Below are 20,361 nucleotides of genomic sequence, written 5' to 3'. Positions count from 1 at the left end.
CAGCAGGAACAAAAAGACGTTAGAAGGTACGCACCCTCTTGCTATGAGCTGGGTTCTCCTGGTCATCTGTAATCTCTTCTTTCTCTTCTGCTGCTTTTTCTTCTGGATTGTCTATTGCCTTTAAGATAGAGGAAATACTCAGCTGTATTCTTAAGCTCTAAGAAAAATCAATCCCTGTTTTTTGGCTGGTAGCTTAAAACTCTCTAGAAACAATTTCTAGTGCTTTATAGTGTTACTCATGTGGGGCTACATAGTAAACACAGATGATAAATCTCATTCACTGGACTGAAACCTGATAAGTACCTGAATGGATGTTCTTGACACTGAAAAAATTATAAAAAGATAATGAATGAAAGCACACCCACCTTGATATGAAGGTTATTAAGTGTTAATATAGATTCCCTACATAAAACAACATGTGGCAACCTGGGATCCTCTTCATCTGAAGAGGATCAACACCAAAGCAAGAGCCTCTGACCAGGGGAGATTACCTCATGGTCACTGGATACAATTACTTTCTCAGGAATTTGCTCTGGCTGCTGGTTGTTTTCCTCTTCTGGAGCCTCATTCTGCTGCTCCATCTCTAGCTCTTTCCGTCGTGCTTTTCTACGTCTTGTCTCTGCTCCGATGGTGGGTAGGCTTGGAGGAGGTGGAAGTGGCGGTTCTGCAGCATTGGGATTCCTTTTCTGTATAGGGCAATTCCGGTTCCCCTTGTGACATGCACAGTCCACTTTATAATTACTGCTCCAAAGAAACAACCAAAAGTGCCTGTTTCAGTACCCCTGAATACCAGTTATATTACCCATTCATTCTCTTGAAATATTAGTATAGTAATTTACTCTAGTTTCATCTTTGAACAAGGTAAATAGTCATTAAGAAAGTCCTATAAATTCTTTCAACATTCTGTGTTCCTCTATATAACGCCAACGCTTCCCCTATATATGGTCAGTGGAAAGGAAATGAAGTCCCCACTAAATTCAATTCTCCCAACTGTCTACGCTATTTAGTGAATCAGTGACAGACTCTGCAGTGGCTGTACCCTTCTCCATGTCCTCACTTTTATCTACTGATTCCCTACTTATTATTAATACCTTTTCTTCTTGCACCTGTGCCCAAACATCAATTGCCACATAGCCCCTGTTTGCCTGAAAGGACCAAGGGAGAAAAGCATCCATTTTACAAAACCCATCACATAATCACCAATGATTTGCCATCTGTTTTTCTGCATTGCCATATACAGCTACATTACATGGCTTGAGTGGATGGAGCAAAGCTTTAAATTCTCATTCTATATGATCCCTGGTACAAGTGCTGTGTGCATAACAATAGATACTACTGCAATTTCTACGAGTGTTTCATACATACACTTTTTGTTATGCTTGCTACATAGAGGCAGAGGCCAAAACACCCTTGGTTAGAAGACTGGTAAGCAGTATCACACTATGTAGCTGTGTGTCTTAAAAAAACACCCTCAGTCTGTCTTTCCCTCCACAATTTCTAGGCAGAAAATGCATTACTCATGGAAAGATTAGGTTTAAAAAAAAAAAAAAGAAGCAAATGGCAAGGCACAAAAGCAGACTGAACAGAATAGCTTAATCTGTAAGACAAGCAATTCATGTTAGGAAAGGTTGTGGAAATCTTACCAGTTACTGTACTCATAGTCAAATGCTATGGTGACCTCAGCATCCTTGGTGATGGCAGACACAGCATAGATACAGAGGTGAATCATCCCATCTGCAATCATGTGTCGCACCTGTGTGAACAAGGCTTATGGTTATGATTTATCACAAAGACCAGGAACTCTCCATAAGAGGGAAAAAACCTTTTACCAAAATGATATCTCCTCACTTAGAGTTAATGGTAGTCTGTCATTTAACTCCATCATTTCATTTGAAACTATCATATAGTAATTGAAAATTTATGATACTTCTTGAAATAAATGAAGAAATCTTGAGACGTTAGCAATCAGGGTCTGCTCTACATCTTTTTTTTTTTTTAAATAAATCTATTTATTTTTGGCTGCATTAGGTCCTCACTTCTGCACGCGGGCTTTCTCTAGTTGTGGCAAGCGGGGGCTACTCTTTGCTGTGGTGCGTGGGCCTTTCACTGCAGTGACTTCTCTTGTTGCAGAGTGCGGGCTCTAGGCACGCAGGCTTCAGGAGTTGTGGCACAAGGGCTCAGTAGTTGTGGCACATGGGCTTAGTTGCTCCGCAACACGTGGGATCTTCCCAGACCAGGGCTTGAACCCGTATCCCCTGCAATGGCAGGCGGATTCTTAACCACTGTGCCACCAGGAAGCCCCTGCTCTACAGCTTAAAGCTGTTTTCAGTTGCACCAGAAAATTAAAATTCCTTAAGTCTGTAAGAAAAGCTCTGTGGATTTTCTTGCTGCATTTGATGTGGTTGCACTCATTATGCACCAAATATTGAACTTTAGAAATGTCTAGAATCTCTCTCACAATCCTATTAGCTAAAATCTAAAAAACTGCAACCACACACTTTCGTTTTGGCCCAATAATAAAATCTTTTATATGGCAATTCTTTAATATAACCTCACTGACTTCTTATCCAGTTTAGCTCTTTCTCTTTAGCAAACGCTAACATGCTTTTGCCCATTTCTGCCTTCTCTAAAGAAAATCCATTCCTTGCCCCTATCCTGTGAGAATAAATGCATTATTACTTTTGTTTTTCATCTCTTACAACGAAAGATCATAACCATTATCTACAGACCTTAATCTGGGTGAAGTTTTCAGACTGCTTCTTCAGTTGACTTGTCCTTTTGGTGGTTCCATTCAAAGAGAAATTGCTACAGAAATCTTACCTCTGCATTTGGTGTACATGATCTTCTGATGAACCGAGCATCATTACCGAAAGTACGTGCATCCACACACATCTCTACACCATTGAATTTTGAGTAGAACAGCACAAAGGGGTATGGTCTAGGGATATAATTAAAATTCCTGTAATTCTCAATACAAATAAAAAGGCCACCCCATGATTTCAAATATGAAGCATATGCTGACAGAAGAAGCAGTAGTCCTTTGCAACGCCTACACTTGGAAAACATCACATGCTTGTCTGCTTCTGATTAAAGAATAAGCACAAAGCAAGGAATGCTTCGCTTGGAAAGGAGTCATCACCACTTTATACGTTAAACAATTTGCAGGTTTATTTGCACTTCTCTACAAATAGCAGAGAGGCGTGAGCTTATCTGAGCTGTAATCTTTTCCCCCAAGAGCATCCCATCAACCAGGATGGTTTTTACAGCCATATGCTCAGCCAGGCCTACTTTAGCCCTTACTACTCAATGAATGGTGCTCTTACTTTTTGAAGAAATGTCCATTGACCTCAAATTGCTGCCGTAACATGACTTTGCCTCGATACTCTATTATAAGAGTGTCCAAAGCCAAATCTCTTGCAGCCCTCAGGATCTTTCGGTGCTTCTGAACACGAGTGACTCTTCCCAACTGTAGCTGAATAAAATCAGAATATTAACATTAGATAATATCAACAGCAGCCTAGCAGACATTTAAAATATTTCTTAATTGAGGAAAAGCCGGCAATATTTTTAGGTTTTATTTGTATATGTTACTTAGCTCGATGATCAGACATTTTAAAATATGATAAAACCTTAGTATTTCTAGGAAACAGGCTCCATCTAGTGAACCTGCCACCCCCCCAATCCTCAAAGACAAGAAAAAAAAAAAAAATCTAAGAAAAATATATGATTAAAATTTTAGTGGCTCTATGTGTAACGTAAGAGTCTAGGTTTAGGTTTCTATTAATCTAATAACTCCTACTGAGACTGTATAAAATTTCCTACCCTAATTTATCTATTTTTAATTAATAAAGATACGTAGTTTAAAAACATGTATCCGAACAGTTTCCAGTTACTGTAACTTGCTTTTAGTTAAACATGCTCAATAGCTGGCTAATTTGTTATTCTAAGGCCATTTGAAAGAAACAGTAATTCCAAAATATGTCCTTTTCCTGGGTTCTTAAAATCTCAACTACTGGGCTTCCCCGGTGGTGCAGTGGCTGAGGGTCCACCTGCTGGTGCAGGGGACACGAGTTCGTGCCCCAGTCCGGGAAGGTCCCACATGCCGTGGAGCTGCTGGGTCCGTGAGCCATGGCCGCTGAGCCTGCACGTCCAGAGCCTGTGCTCCGCAACGGGAGAGGCCACAGCAGTGAGAGGCCCGCATACCGCAAAAAAACAAAAAACAAAAAAACAACAACATAAAAAACCTCAACTACTTAGGGAGTCTTTAACCGTTTGATCCTTACCTGCATTTGGGAACCAATAACTGTATTATTACAGGCCAATTCAGTCTTATTAATAGTGTCTAAAATAGCAGGTTTGCCCACAAATTCCTTGCTAGAATGTAGATGTTGTTCAAGGGCGTTCTGTACATCTGCACTGTACTGATTAGTGAAGGCTTCTTCATACTGATCAGTCCATAGTCTTATCCGATTTTCCCATCCCTCAGTTGTATTCTCATCTAAATTCTGTGCTTCAGAAGGAGAATTCTGTAGAGAACAAAGGTCAAGTAGGTTAGGAGAGTCCATAAAAGGGCAGGGGTGGGTGGGTGGGTGGGTGAGGTGGGGCAGGCTGAATATCCAGAGAAGATGAGTTTTCACTTGGCAGTTGGTGTGCCATAAGAGTAATGGCCTGGGAGTCAGGATCTGGCTGCTATCATGGTTTCATTACCAGTGAGCTGTGAGGTTCAGCTTCCTCATTTATAAAGTGAGAAATTAATCTGGATCGCAATTCCATCCCATCACTGTCATTTTATGACCATTTTTAAGTCATAAAAATCAAACTTATCAGAAGAATGACATCAAGTTCATAAGAAAATCTTCATAAAAATGAACAATACAGACACCTTAAAATATCCATATTGCTTAAATTTCAATACTTATCAAACAACAGTGTGCCATCTCAAATTGGTAGTTTTACTAGCATCCAGGAGAATGTTTTTGTGTGACTTATTATTTTTAATGTACAATTAATACATGTTCATTCTAAAAATACATGTGAACCAAATAAACAAATAAGTAACTCATACTCTTGCCTCCCATAGAAAAAGCTATCGTTTGGAGTCTATCTTTCTAGCACTCTACTTCTGACATTTTAAAACAGCCACCCTCTGTAGAGGTGAGGTGGGTGGAGGGGCGTGGGTAGGGGCAGTGTAGGAAATGCTGAGAGATACTGTGCTATATACACCTCTTTCAGAAAACCGCTGCCCTCTATGACAACACAGTACTGAGGAAAGATTATTACATCTCACCAAAATCATCCTAAACAGTTTTATATGTGCTTGTGCTACAGAGACACAGCTGAACTCGGATACATGTTCTCCTCCACTGCGTTCAGGACTTAAGGTGTCGTCAGAAAACAAAACAAACGTGTGATGATGCCACACTAGTGACAACTAGAAGGAAAAGACACTATAGTACCAAAGCTACCTGCAAATCCATGTCGACTCTAAACTTGCAAAAACAGGTATGAAAAAATTAAATATAGTTTCCACAAATGACAGAGAAAACATTTATACCCATTATAACAATTACTTTCTTTCACTTCTGTGACACTAGTTTTGATTGACTATTGTCTACCATCCTTCCCCCAAGGAACAGGGAAATCAAAGGAAAAAGTTAACACCACTGTTTTCCACATTTGTCACTAGAGTCCAAAAGAATGAACAATAAACAAGGGATGTAACAAACACCTAAGGCTAACACAATGAGAACAGACTACCACCAGCTTGAGGTGTCAGTAGCAGCTGAACAACAGAAAAGTAGAAAAGCTGAGGCTTAAGGGTGTTTATAAGACTGGGGATTAGGGGTGCCCAAATAGTATTCCCAGGTTTAAGCACCCAGTAGTGATCACTGAACTTATAACTTGTTAAACAGTATATACTGGAAGCCTCTGCCATAGTTTTAGCTACTGTTCACTAATATAACTGTATACTCTGCTATCCCATTCTTCCAGGTACTGGAGACCCCATCTCACTGGGTTTAGAGCAGTGGTTCTCAACCAGAGGGGATTTTGCCACCAAGGAGACACTTAGTAATACCTGAAGTCATTTCTGATTAATACACCTGGGTGTGTGTGTTACTAGCACCCAGTAGGTAAATGCTAGGGATGCTGCTACACAGCCAACTGTAATGCAAAAGACAGCCCTGATCCCTACAAAGAATTATTTGGTTCAAATGTCAACAGTGTCGAGGTTGAGAAACCCTGGTTTAGAGCAGTCTCCAGTAGGGAAATTCAACTTTCGGGTTAAAAAAAGCCAAATGATAGGTTCTTCTCATTCTTAAGGTAATTGTTCCCACTCAGATGTTTGGTGTAGTTCTTACTAACAATTAATTCTGAGTACAAAATTTATAACTCAATTTAGAATTCTGATATGAGAATCAAAATAAACCAACTAGTACTATTTTTTTGGGGGGCGGGGCTACTCTTCATTGCCGTGTGCGGGCCTCTCATTGCGGTGGCCTCTCTCGTCTTGGAGCACCGGCTCTAGGTGCGCGGGCTCTAGAGCGCAGGTTCAGTAGTTGTGGCGCACGGGCCTAGCTGCTCTGCAGCATGTGGGATCTTCCTGAACCAGGGCTCAAACCCGTGTCCCCTGCATTGGCAGGCGGATTCCTAACCACTGCGCCACCAGGAAAGCCCCAGTACTTTTTAGTTATCTAAATTTTAACATGCTTATGGGGCTATCTGTCAACATCTCAAAACTGCAAGCAATATTTGGGGTTTACATGTAGTTTTCTGGGAGAGCCAATCAACTGCTTTCAAAAGGTTTCAAACCTCTGGAAGCAAGTTACAATAGTTAGCTGATAAAAGAGAAAAGGGCTTAACATCTGGGATCAGGGGCTACGTCTGCCCCTTAAACCTACTGAAGGTCCCCTCTAAGCAACTGTCTCCTTGCAGGAGATAGCTCTAACAAAGAAACAGTAATTGTGTTCCAAGATATCCCGGGATTCTGATAGTCTTGGGCTCTTAAGTCCTCTCCCATCTCTTTTACAGATATGTACAAATCTGTTTATGGGTATATGCAAGGTGAGGCCTTCTAATTTTATATAAAGTGCTACATGAGATCTTTCGAACATGAGTCATATTGGCGTTCCGTGTGTGTGTGTGTGTGTGTGTGTGCGCGCGCGCGCAGGTGTGTGCGCGCGCGCAGGTGTGTGCGCGCATAAATCCTAAGAAAGCATCTCTTCACTAACAAGAGTTTAATGTTTACCACAGAACGGTCAACAGGAAAGATCCTGCTTTTATATCAGTTACACATTTAGGCATAAGTATACTTACGGAATTACATTCAACCTTAATTCTGATTAAATGCTTTGAAGCCATTAAGTAATGGTTTGGGAGGTATGCTGTCCTTCTATATATACACATAGGTAAAGGAAGATACCAGACAGTATATTCAAATCTCCTTTGGGCAAACTCTTTCCTTATCACCTAGTAACTGAAAGTCCCTTTAAACCATTGTACATAATTTCTCTATTCTCCAACCACTACCCGAAATCATGCCTCATAAGCTCTTTTATTTGATAACCGAAGAAAAGAAGCACACTAGCATCACCCGAGTCTTCTGTACCAAACAGATATGCCAGGAGAAAACAGCTCAAAAGTAAGTAATTCCAGTAAGAATAATTCTTATCAAAACTACTACCTTCCTACTGATGAAATTTATCCTTCCAACTGGTGATTAACGCCTACAGGGTGCTAGGGCGGGTGCACAAGAGATGCTCTATCACCAGAAAATCCTCACTCCTGAGGTGGAGGCCAATCACAATGATGGAAAACATCAGCCTCATTTTGTCCGGCAAAATGTCACTTACGCCCACCCCGAGAGAAGCAGCTAATGAAAAACCAATAAATGAAGGCTAATTACAGAAAGGGAAAACATTTCAGAAAATGGTCAAGAAAATCTACTTTGGAGAAAGGCTCTATGAAAACTGAATGGCAACAATTACAAACTAACGAAAAGCAGGGTCCAAGATTCCCAGACCATCAATGTCAGGAAAGAAGCTGACCAAAATGCAAGATCACAGTGAAGTAAAACACAGCATCAGGGAAGAATACCCCTTACCTTCATCCGCAAGGACTTCCGGGATCCCTCTCGAAATGCCTATCCCAAAGAGGAAAACAAGTAGAACAAAACAAAACTTGGTACCAAGAATGACAGTTATACCTATCTGAGACTAAAACTAAGGCAAGAACTAGTGTTCTAGTCTGTCCCCTTTACCCTAGGTAGCAAACACAATAGAATTCCCCACACTATTATCAAGAATAGGGGTAGCACATGGCCAGTGAACTCTGAGGCTAATTCCAATACTTTCCATTGCGGAATTAGGTAATAAACAGGGAAGAGCATGCATCACTTAAATCCATGTTAAGTAAGGCTGCAGATTTACCAGTTTTGAAATTAAGAAGGAAACAAAGACCAATCCCCTTAACAAGGGGTGGGCAAGTCACCTAGAAGCAACAAAGTTGCCGTGATGGGGAAGAAAGAACACAAAACAGAAGAGATTTCTTCTGGAGACTTTTTAGTTGAGAATACAGGAAAGTGACCACAACACTGAGGAAGCCTAGACCATTCAAGAGATGTTTCCTGAATTTTTTGTAACAAGGGAAAAACAATCAACCAACGACATGAAGTGGGCATGTACCAGGACAAGAATTTCAGACTGGGTTTTGGGGTTGAGGAGGTGGGAGATACTGTAAGGACAGTGGAAGCCTAGACTGGAGGCTGCAGCACACATGGGCTTGTGCCAGGTGGGGCTGAGATTTCATACCTGGGATGGGGGCTGGAGCAAAAGAAACTCTGTGCCAGTTGTGATGATATGGAATAAGAGAGGTTGATCTATGTGTTCATAATACAAATTAGCTGATTTGTGCAAGCAGAGCAAAAGTGGCCCTTCAAACATCTGGATCAAATTTCTTAAAAGAATTCTGGTGCATTCTTCATCCAAAATTTGGGCTATTTCAGACACATTTCTATTTGAGATAGTTTTACCCTTCATACCTTGATTTTCTTCGTCTTTGGTGCTGCACGACCCTTTTCTGGACTCTTTTTTCGCTTCTTGGGTTTGGTTCTTCTAACAGTTAAGGTGATGCTTGTAGGTGTGTGCTGTGTTGCTGTATACAACACAGTGGAAGGAGAAAGCTCCTCATCCCAGCTTTCTGTTGCACTGCTATCCCCACCTGAAAAAAGGTTATTTCATAGTTCATGTTGTACAAAAAAACCTCATAAATACAATAAAAGCAGCTTATTCCTTTCGATCTAGCCCATACCCAGTAAGTTATTACTTCTACTATTAACTCTATTATCTGTAGAACATATACCTACATTCCATATAGAAACAAGATTCTTTCTGTACCATTGGCATTAAGCATAGAAACCCTGTTCTATATCATGTATTTCTACCCTTGAATTCAGTCCCCAAGCTCCACTGCCTCAATGTATATGTAACATAGAAAAGGATGAGTGTGTGTGTGTGTGTGTGTGCGCGCGTGCGCACACGTGTGCACGCCCGTGCATGCTCACAAGGAATATTTTGATTACTATAGGGCTAAAATTGTTGACTCTGGATACAATTAATTCACAACAATAGAATTACAATGGTCTTGAAAGGACTTCAATCACTGTCCATGAAAAGAGCTGGGGACCACGGGAACTTACAAGAGGGGTTCCTGAGATGAATATTAAAACCACAAAATAGTATATGTCAAAATATGGTCCTAACCCATCTTTGGCTCACCTGATATGTTGTCCTGCTTCCGCCGATGAAGTCTAATAACCTTCCCCCTGCTCATTCCCCTAAAGAGGGAAAATAAACTTAAAGTAGTCCTTCCAACAGCATGCAGCGCATCATCACACACATGGGAGAAGTATCTCTGCATATACTACCCCCTTCCTCCCACCTACCAAATGTTTCCAGGACATTAAATTTCATATCAAATTCAATAGCTTTAACATCAATCTCTCATTCCTTGTTGTCAGCAATTCTCACCTAGTGCAGAGAATTCGAGCCAAGGAGCACTAAGGAATCATCTACATTAACAAACACAAGAAAGAATACTTTGAGCTTTTCCCTACTAATAAGAAACCCTAATCCCAGCAACCCAGGGCTGGATTTAGATGGAACACGATCTTACCTGCACTTGTCACAGTTGAGAAGGAAGCCATCCTGAGAAAGACCACAAGGACACCAGGTAGGAACAGTCTCTCCTTCAGAGTTCGGGCTGTCTCCACAGCGTTCCTCTACGGGCGACGGCAGGCCATTCAGGTCAGAACGGGGGATGATCGTCTGGACAGGGGGAGAAGCAGGAGGTGTCGGAGGAGGAGGGGCTCCGTAATTATGATCCTGAAAATAAGATTTTTTAAATCAACAGTGTCCAAACACTGGCCCCTCTCTCCCCTAAAGTATGGTACATATGGAAAGAAAGAAGAAAGTAGTACCCTTCGTTTTTTGGCTTCAACCAGGAAAGTGATAAAACAAAATGCCAAGGTCAACTGGGACATAAAAACAAGAACAATGATGCAGGGCTAGACGTCCGCTGGAGGCAGGGAAGTGCAAAAGGGGCAACTTCGTCATGCTGCATATAAACATTTCAAGAAAGTCACAATGTATAAGAATGGATTACACTCCAGGAAGATCACTGCTCTGGAGAGAAACAAATGCATACTCACAGCATAAGGCAGTCCTCGACACCCATGTCTCTGAGTGGTCCCATAATTATGAGTGGAATACACGCTCTTCTCATTAACTGCTGGACTAGCCTCCACAGATTCAGGGCTGCACAAAGGCGAAAAGCAACGCATGATAGCATAACACCTAATCTTCCCTTAAACTAAGACTTAACTTCCCATTCTAACCCCTCCTCTTTCCACAACCACCAGCCACTAGAATAAGAGAAAGAACTCAGTGAAACAATCTGATTAACATAACTAAGCCTATAAATAACAGTAGGAGTGTCATTAAATGTGGATTTGTGTGTAACATGAAGCCAGTACAGGCAGATGTCTCAAAGCAGGCACCTGGGATACAAGGTGTCCCTAATGACAAACACAAACGTACCAGCTGAGCAGGGAGTTTCCCCTAGAGAAGCCACTCTGGGCTGGTTTAGACTCAGAACTATTCTTCTTAATTGGATCTCTTAATACTTCCATGAAACCTCACATGACATTTGCAGTGAGTGAGATGATGAAAGTGCCTTCTGCACTGCCCCAGGGACCAGGCCCTCTTCCATTCACTACCAAGACAGGATACCCTGAAGAAAGTACAGGTAAAAACAATGGCATCTTATATTTATCATACCTCTCATCTTGATGAACCCCCAAACACCTTCCAAATATTAGAGTAATAATTTCTCATCTACCAATGACATGCAAGCATATCAAGGACACAGTTATTTAATAGCTGCATGATAATACCATAGAACTTCAAACTATTCAAAACTGTACTCAGAAGTTTAGTCTAACGACAAATAACAACAGTAGTATTGGCTACCATTTTGAGTTACCCATTATTTGCAAGGTGCTTTATATGTATTAATTCATTTACTCTGCCACTACTATGATAAACAGCACCCCATCTTTACAGAACATGAAGTTGAGGTGGTGAGATTATATGACTTCACCAAGGTTACCCACTGACAGAGCCAGGATTTGAAACAATGTCTGACTCCAAAGTCTGTGCTCTTTCCACTATGCCTAATTGGTTTGGAAACCACGATAACTTTCTTCTTTTAAAGAAAATTACATAAGATCTGAAGTAACCAGGCTTAGTGAGAAGCTTGGTTGAGTATGTTTTTGTACCCTCACTGAGTGGAAAGTAAACTGTTCAAGCACAATTTATTAAAATAAAATAATTATAAATGTGTTCAAATTTAGAAATTTAACGTAAGCTCTTACTTGATAATAAAAAGGCATAGGTGGCTAAGGACAAAATTCATGTTTTGGGGCAAAAAGAACTTTAACTCTGATTACTTAGGTACCTGGTTAGGTTTTGGAGAATACTGAAAGATAATTAACGAATGCAATTGTATGATTTGCAGAACTGAATAATGGGTTATCTGTCATTTAAATTAACCAGCACTGAGACGCACAAATCAGAAACTCCAAAGACACATGTAACTCAGCCTTAGTGGTGGATCAAAGGGTCTTTTAGGGAATCAAATAATGAATATTGTTTGCTTAAAGTAATGTACATTTTTCCTGCTTAGAAATACACATAATGTAGGACTTGGCAGGAATCAAGTGTGCAATTCAATGTGGTGTAATGTCAGCTGAGAAGTGAGGGATAAAAGAAAATTCTGAGATATGTATCCAACTCACCCAGTTATTTGCTCCAAAACTGTAAGAAGGGATCTTATAAATAACAGCAAAGGTAATTTCTAGGTGAAGAAGAACTTTAGACACAGGCAAGTATTCTCTGTTAGTGAAGTGCATGCATTTTATTACTTAAGAATGTCTGCAAGATGGGAACTGGGCGGGGGTAGGGGAATACATCAAGAATGCAGGTCAGTATTCTTGAGAAATAGATGATCTGAACGTGGCTCACTGAGAGGCAATCAGCTCTGAGTATTAGGAAACAGGTGGGGTTTCTTAAATAAACCAAAGGCAAACAAGCATTAATAAAACGAAGGTAGAATTTAGTTTCTATGATGGACAGGTTAAGAGAAAGTAATAACTTTACACAACATTGTTAATTTACTAGATAAACAAGTATTTTAAAGAGCTGTACATATTTTATACAAGAGATTTTGTACCACTGAACACATGGGGTGAAACATGATAGCTATTTATTAGAAATGGAATTTGGTTTTTTTGGACGGGAAAAAGGAAAGTGGCATGAAATAAAAGATGGCCATGGAGATGGAGCTATGCCGGTTGTATCTTACCCATCTCCATACTGGGTAAATATGAACATATGCACTTCATGTGCAAGTCTAGGGAATAAAAATAAAATGTATATTGTGTAGGTTAAAAGGCCATCCCACTGCACAATACTCTGTAGTCAAGCATAGCATTTAATATATTGCTATGCACGCCAAATACTAAAATTTAAGCTTACATCTTTTGATGAGGAAACTTTGTAATTTCCATACTGGTTACTGATTAAATACATAGTTACATGCTGACAAATAACTACAGGATTTCCTAGGATATTCCCTGACATACAGAAACATATATCAGCTCTTACCTATATTTTAAAATATCGATAAAAATTTTGGAGTGTTAGGATTGCATCTCTTTATTAGCGAATGATTTTATGCAAATCTAATTATAGCCTTTCTTCCCCTATGTTTGAACTTCTATGACAGCTAGGCACATACACAGAAGCCATGCTTACAAAAGATATACTCCATCAACTCTGTTCCAAGTATAATATGCAACCTGCTGTTATAACACTACCTCTTAGAAAATGTCTTTAATTCATTTATGGCAGGATTGTAAATTCAGAAAAGTCTTTGCTTCTATTGTTACATCTAGAGGTTTTCCTACAAATATACAAAAAAACCAAAAACAACACATAATGCATACCAGTGCCATCAGATTTAAAATCCCATAAGGTAAGGTCTAGATCTTTTATTTAGTTGAGGATGTTGTCCTTAATACCAGGCTTAACCTTAGAGTGCCCAGAACAGTGGAATATGCATGACAGTGACATATGCACAGTGAAGCACTAACAAATATCATCAGTAATTTAACAGAGTGGTATATAAGCTAATTGTTGACATTCTCTTGCTTTATAGGAATACTAAACGAAAAACTATGTAATTAGCTAAGACCACAGTATCAGAAATCTGTCTGGAGATTATGGATGAAAATGTTTCAGGAAAGAGAAACACTGCAGTCAAACTTTTAGGCCAGAAGTATTTTTTCATTCTACAATTACTTCTGGACTCCCTAGCAACATTTATGGGCAGTTAGCTCTGTACTATGGGGAAAATCCCTGTTTTAAGAATAATAGCTTTAGGTCTTTTCCTTAGCTACTAACCCCAAACTCGTTGAGTGAATCTTTTCGTTGAAATTTCTGACAAATGTTAATGTTGTTTATATATACAGTCTGTCAGCCAATCCATATAGGAGGCTAGTGGTTGACTTTATACAAATTCATTAACACTACACAATTACCTATGAATGCAGGAAGATTTTTAAGTACTCTATTTGGGAAACAGTTGTAAAATTGGTAGTCTCAGCTATTGGCATAACTACATGCAAAAACACAAAAACAAAACAAAACAGGAAAAAAGGCCCTGGAAGTAACACAATCCACCCTTCCCTACCCCCCCCCCGACCCTCCACCTTCCTTTTTACATGGGAATAAGGCCAGAACTGCTTTCAATTCTACACGACCCCAGAATATAATACACTGCTTCTTAGGGTAGCTTCATTTTAAGTCTTCCTCTTTAAGGAAGTCATGAAACAGTTAAGTTATCCTAGGTGGCTTTGTGAAGAAACATACATGCTCTTTACTAATATTCTCAGTCTTAAGGAAGAAAACCACTATTATCAGGGATGCAGTTGAACCCAGAGTTCTGGTACAGCTTCTTTACTTTGCTGAAGGGGAAGGAATCCCCAGGGACTGTGAGAATGGCAAGAGAAACAGGGGAATTAGAGCAACACCCACCTCACTCAAGAAGTGGCTGTGGGATCAAGAGTCTGAACTGGACCTGAACATATTCAAAACACCAGGATTTTTCCAGCCCAGACCCTAATCCCTGGTACTGCCTGGAATAGACTTGGCTTCTGGGGGTGTGCTGCCCCCTAGGCCCCTTGGGTCTCTTTCGCTGGACTTTCACATCCTGGTGTAGTGCCACTTCGTCTTGAAAGGTAGGGGGCTTCCACTTCCTTTCTGTAAGCAAGGAAGATTGGGTACAAGGGAGGTAAAAGGACAAGAGGGGGGGAATCTGTGAGCAGGGGGAATCTTGGACAACTTAAAAGAGAAGGGATACAAAAGGCTAAAAAATGTTAAACTGTGTATATAAAGTTTTATAATGAAGGCCTACCTTCATTGCCATTTGGCATTTAAATTCTTCAAGAATTGGGAGTCTATTTTAGGGATTGGACTTTTTGACAAATTCTGAATTCCTAAAGCTGCTCTTAGCTGAAAAAAAAGTTTGGTACCACTGATTTTGAAGGTCCTCTTTCTAGGCAATGAATATTATAAAAACAGATGATACTAATTTCCACATTTTCTATCCCAAATATCAGAATGTCTAAGTAACCTGCCCATACAGCTGCAGCCCCTTTACTCTAGAACAATGAGAAGTACATAGGAAGAGGCCTTCAAGGAAAATCAGTTGGAGAGAACTCCTTATCCTTCATTCATCAGATAATCATTAACTCTACAGAAGCAGGTAGTGACATGTACTTATTTCAATCTTCCTGACCCATCAAAACAAATGAAAACATAATCACTACCTTGAAAATTTAATTCTATTAATTATTTACTCAGAAATCCCGCCCCACCAAAGTCTTTTCCTCCCGCTTCTAGTTCTTTTTTTCCTCCAGTTTCTATGGGGGAAAGGGAAAGGTCTAATGTCATTTACAATGGGCTAGGCTTGGGTTTAGAAAATACCACGTTATTTATTATTAGATGCCCACAAGAAATTTGTCTTCACACAAACTGGTAATGTATCTGCTACCTAGGAAGCAGGACTTACTCTGATCCAGCAGCCATATCTGAGTAGGATGTATCTGGTGTGGTGACTCCCAGAGGGATTGCAATGCTCATGACGTCCAACACAGCAGAGAGTGGAAATCACGGGGTCCAATTATCAGAGACTGGCCACTCTGAGAGTGGGGGTGAGCTGCAGAGCCTCAACCAACATGTTATGGACATGAGGAATCCTAGAACAGAAAAGGAAAACATCTAGTAACTAGGAAGTTCTTTGAATTTATTGCAAATACTACTGAATATTTTTCTATTTTTTGAACAATGCTTTTAAGGGATAAATATAAAACAAATACAAGGGATCAACATTGTCTCGTGTTTACTATGTTCTACATTAATGTTCCACAAAGTGAGGTAGCAAAAGTTATGCTCACTTTTCATTTCTATTTTAATTTTTTTCTTTTCAGATAAAGGGAAAGTAACAGTCTGCTCACCAATGAGCACATTTCTTCCATTCCACAACTGCTTATCAAAGAAAAATTTCTGACACCCTAGGACCTAACTAACAAGAAAGAGAACAGTTAAAAGAATTTACTAGTTTAATGTTATAGTTTAATGTTATTCCTTCCAAATTAAATATGATGATAAAAGAAATCAATTTGCTTATATTTGACTGAATAGCTGTTTCTTATTGCCTTCCTTTGTCATGGAATACTCTTTTCCTTCTTTTAAACCTTTTTAATAACTATAATTTTGGGAGAAGATGTAGTTAGTAATGATATCTGCAAGATAATATCCACTGCTAGGTATGAATAAAAACATAAACCACAAAGTGTACAGTTTCATGATAAAAATTAGAAAATTTTGCATGGAAAAGCAGTGAGGATACCTTGAGTTGGTGACCACAGCCAGCGGAGTTTGGGGACAGAAAGAAACAAACTTGGTGGTGTAAAGAAACAAAAGTAGATTAAGTAGATTAAGAGATTTGGAGGTATGGTGCAAAGGGAAAAAGTGTACTTTGATTTTACATTAGTGATTTTATAGTTCTGTAAAAAAAAACATTAAAAGAATGGAACACAAAGCATTTTATGTGGGAGGAAAGAAAGTCAATGTGACTGTTAAGGCCCAGGTTAATACAGATTTTTGCAAAAAAACTACAAAAAGAAGTCATGACTGATATACTGATTCATGGTAAGACAAGACAGTAGAAAATGGTTATTTATACTAAAAAAATTAAATCAAATGAAAACTATACCATATTAATTGAGTCAATACAGGGGATCAATGCAAATTTTAAAATGGTAGATGATCTCAGATGCTTGACTCTTATTTTGAAATATGAAGCAAATTAACATGGAAAAGAAAACCAATAGTGAACAGTGAATCAGGACAAGATTTTTAAGAACATGTAAAGATAATACTCTTCTGTATCATTATTTTACAATGCTAGGACAGCTATAAACTAAGCAGTCCTCCCTGGCACCTACACTTTGTTTTTTTTTTTTTTGCGGTACGTGGGCCTCTCACTGTTGTGGCCTCTCCCTTTGCGGAGCACAGGCTCCAGACGCGCAGGCTCAGCGGCCACGGCTCACAGGCCCAGCCGCTCCGCGGCATGTGGGGGCACCTACACTTTGAAAGAGCTGGATCTCACTAATGGACCTAGGACTCTCCAAATCCGGGTGTGGCAATATACCCGTTCCCACTCAACTTGAGGTAACATGTTGGACTTGAGACTGAAATGAAAAGGGCAAATCTTCCTATTGCTTCCTCACAGCTCATAAAACAAAAGTGACTAATACAACTTTCTGCCTTTGGGCCTATTTTACACATAAATGTTTCCTTTCCCTAACAATATAATCAAAGAGAGGAGAGCAGTACATTCTCTAATCCTCTGGGAAATAGAAATAAAATCTACAAGTAACAGAAGAGAGACTACTTATCAAATAAGCCCAAAAGGGCATTTTTAAACATTGGGGATTGTTGGTTACAACAATCCCCTATTTGGTATCACTGCATAATTCTCAAAAAAAAAAAAAAAAAAAAAAAAAAGCCCAGAGGCTACTTGGCTAAATAACCAGAACAGAGTCTAATAATGAGCATACTACCTTGACCAATACAGGAATCTGAATCATGTGTTATATTTCAGTAAAGAACCCCTCACTACCAATTACTCAACACCATTAAAAAATCCTGTCATAGCCATTACTGTTATATGCCCATAAAAAAATGTAGGTGTCTAGATAAAAGAAAACTTACAAAACTAAGCTGACAGTGGTTATTTTTCTGAGTCAAAAAAAGATATACTAAAAGGAAAAGATGGGAAAATCACTTCAGATAATACCTCCTTAATAAATGAATAAGTGATTAATACATTCTTTAATGAAATCTCAACCCAGCTAACTTGGATAGTTGAAAAATAACTTTAAGAAAGATTAAGTAGTTAATTACTTTCATGAATTCTTCCATTTCCCTTTTGTGGAATTTTACATGACCCCTTCCACTCTTCTGATGAAGGCATTTTGGATTAGCTTGGTTATCCTGTTCCAAATAATACTCTTATAATATTGGGTGTTTTTAATTAAAAAAAAAAAAAGATAACAAAACCTAATTTCTCATATGACCCCAAGACTAGTTCCTTTCCTAAATAACATGCAAAATGTAGCTATTAAAATGTTAACTGAAGAACTTCTAACAGATCATCTATATGCAGTATTTTACTGTAATTACCCTGGTTTTGTAAGACAAGACAATAGGCTCCTATTATAGTTTACCAAGCTTAGTAGTTATAGCAGTTACTAATTTATCACATAGTTGGAGATATGTCCTAGAAAGAATTGATAAGAATTAAAATCTCTAGGTGGAACAGTTTCAAAGTATCTTTTACTTGTTAATTTGTCTCTCTCTCTTCCTACCAAAGTAAAAACTCAATGAGGACAAGGATTTTTGTATTTTATCCTCTGTTGTAGTTCCACAGCCTACAACAGCACCTGGCACGTAGAGGGTATTTGAGAATATTTGCTGAATAAATTATGATCACTCATATCAAAATTACAGTTTTTAGCATTCATTGAAGTACAAAAATTAAAACAAATTAAAAGAATTTACTTGGCTCAGTCACCTTTTTATAGACCTCTGAATAGGAAGTCCCCCAAAATTATCTGCCAGTAGTTCCGAAGACCTAGAAAAAGTTGAGAAGCAAATCAGTATAGAAAGAAATAACATAGATGGACACATGGAATAGAATTCTACAGAAATAATATTTTAACGGTAATTGTTCCATTTAGTACTGTATCTTTGTCCTTTAACCTTGTTATCTTATTTTCCTGTAAAGCCAGAACCTAAATAAAGAGTAGAAAAGGCAATTGTCTATTTGAGTTAAGTGATATATATTGTCTCTGGGTAATACTTTTCTTTCCTTCAAATCAGAATTCTCTCCCATTTCCCAAACGATTCCTTCTTTTTATCTCTCCTAGGAGGTGCTTTTCTCCTCCTCTGACCCATTCTTAAATTCGGAGGCTTTTCTTTAATCAAATGTCAAATTTATTCTCCAGTCAGACAGGGACCTACCATGATCTATTAGAGTTCATATTAGTCCTTTCTTCCCCCTACTCGCTTGTCCTACTACAGAAAGAGTGACAAGAGGGAATCCATTTGTGGTCAACTACACAATGGAAAGCATGTAGAAAACAGAGCTTTAATTAGCTTTCTACACTCCAAAAAGAAAAGGAAAATAGGTGATGACATAGGACTTGGGGGGGGGGGAGTCAAATTTAACATTAGCCAGAAAGGAGTTTCAACATCTGAAATGTTATACCATACATGTGAAAAGAGCTGTGTGTGAGATTCCAGTTACCAAGCAGTAGAGAGTAAATGTTCTTTATGTTGATATCTTATGGATTTCTAATTTTTTATTAAAAATTGGGAAATAAACTATTCTTTAGAAACAATTTTAAAAGAGCATACTCAGAACCGTAAAAATAAAAGGTATGAAGGTAACAGTAAATGGAAGGAAGAAAAAAATTACACCAAGGAAGAAACAGACTCCTTTAGCAACAATAAATAAGAAAGAAAAACGGACAGGAGTAAAAAGAGAAATAAGTACATGAGTATACAGTAGGGGGAAAATGAATGCATTGGAATTTCGATTTCATTTCAGTTTAACTACATCAGACGCCCCAGGAACTGTAGTTAAGTTCTTGGACTCAGAAGCAGAACCAGCTTGACTCCCAGTACTGAGTACTCTTTTGAGAAGTCACCATTTACATATAGTTTCTAAGGAAAAGGCTTTTAAGAACGTGCCAGAAATAGTTTATAATTACCCGAGTCTTTTTAATTGAATTCAGAAATGGTCAATAGTCTCTGTATCTGCCATTCTGACAGTCTCTCCTCTATATGACTTGCTGAAAGCACAAGACCCATGTGATCTTTCAGGTCACTCTCAGAGAAAACAGACAAAAAGTGTTTTAAGAACAACTCCAACAGAGATTTCAGAAAAAGAAATTGCATCAGCCAGGTGAGCAGGAAGCAGCTGGGAAACAAGAGTCCAATAAACAGCCAATCCGATGAAAGAAATTCAGAACAAGTCTGCTTCAGTAATCCTGTGAAGAGGACTGGCAGGAAGAGGAGTGCCGCTTCAGAAAAAGAACAGGCCTCATATGCTTCAGACAGTCTTTGTACTGTGGCTGTGGACCTTGGCTATTCTCCCAGAAATGATGCAATCCTG

At 39.0% G+C, this 20,361-nt stretch overlaps 1 protein-coding gene across 2 annotated transcripts in view; it reads right to left on the bottom strand.

Annotated features, from left to right (window-relative positions):
• The window catches only part of SETD5 (SET domain containing 5), a 101,818-nt gene that overhangs the window by 28,948 nt on the left and 52,509 nt on the right, over positions 1-20,361 (bottom strand). The window contains exons 2-13 of one of the 2 annotated variants that reach the window (XM_007463717.1): positions 18,757-18,816; positions 15,688-15,874; positions 10,706-10,811; positions 10,171-10,322; positions 9,774-9,832; positions 9,038-9,216; positions 4,284-4,526; positions 3,324-3,472; positions 2,821-2,938; positions 1,644-1,753; positions 492-741; positions 35-118 (exon numbers count right to left, since the gene is read on the bottom strand). In XM_007463717.1, coding sequence (XP_007463779.1) covers positions 35-118; positions 492-741; positions 1,644-1,753; positions 2,821-2,938; positions 3,324-3,472; positions 4,284-4,526; positions 9,038-9,216; positions 9,774-9,832; positions 10,171-10,322; positions 10,706-10,811; positions 15,688-15,758 — 1,521 coding nt within the window. In that variant the 5' untranslated portion in view covers positions 15,759-15,874; positions 18,757-18,816. Of the gene's footprint in view, positions 1-34; positions 119-491; positions 742-1,643; positions 1,754-2,820; positions 2,939-3,323; positions 3,473-4,283; positions 4,527-8,101; positions 8,141-9,037; positions 9,217-9,773; positions 9,833-10,170; positions 10,323-10,705; positions 10,812-14,651; positions 14,754-15,687; positions 15,875-18,756; positions 18,817-20,361 lie in introns of those variants that run through there. The other variant, XM_007463718.1, reaches the window with a different exon arrangement.

This window comes from Lipotes vexillifer, unplaced genomic scaffold (assembly GCF_000442215.2).
Source record: "Lipotes vexillifer unplaced genomic scaffold, Lipotes_vexillifer_v1.1 scaffold1387, whole genome shotgun sequence".
Lineage (NCBI taxonomy): Eukaryota > Metazoa > Chordata > Mammalia > Artiodactyla > Lipotidae > Lipotes > Lipotes vexillifer.
Note: the sequence above shows the minus strand (reverse complement) of the source record. Positions and strands in the feature narration are given on the sequence as shown.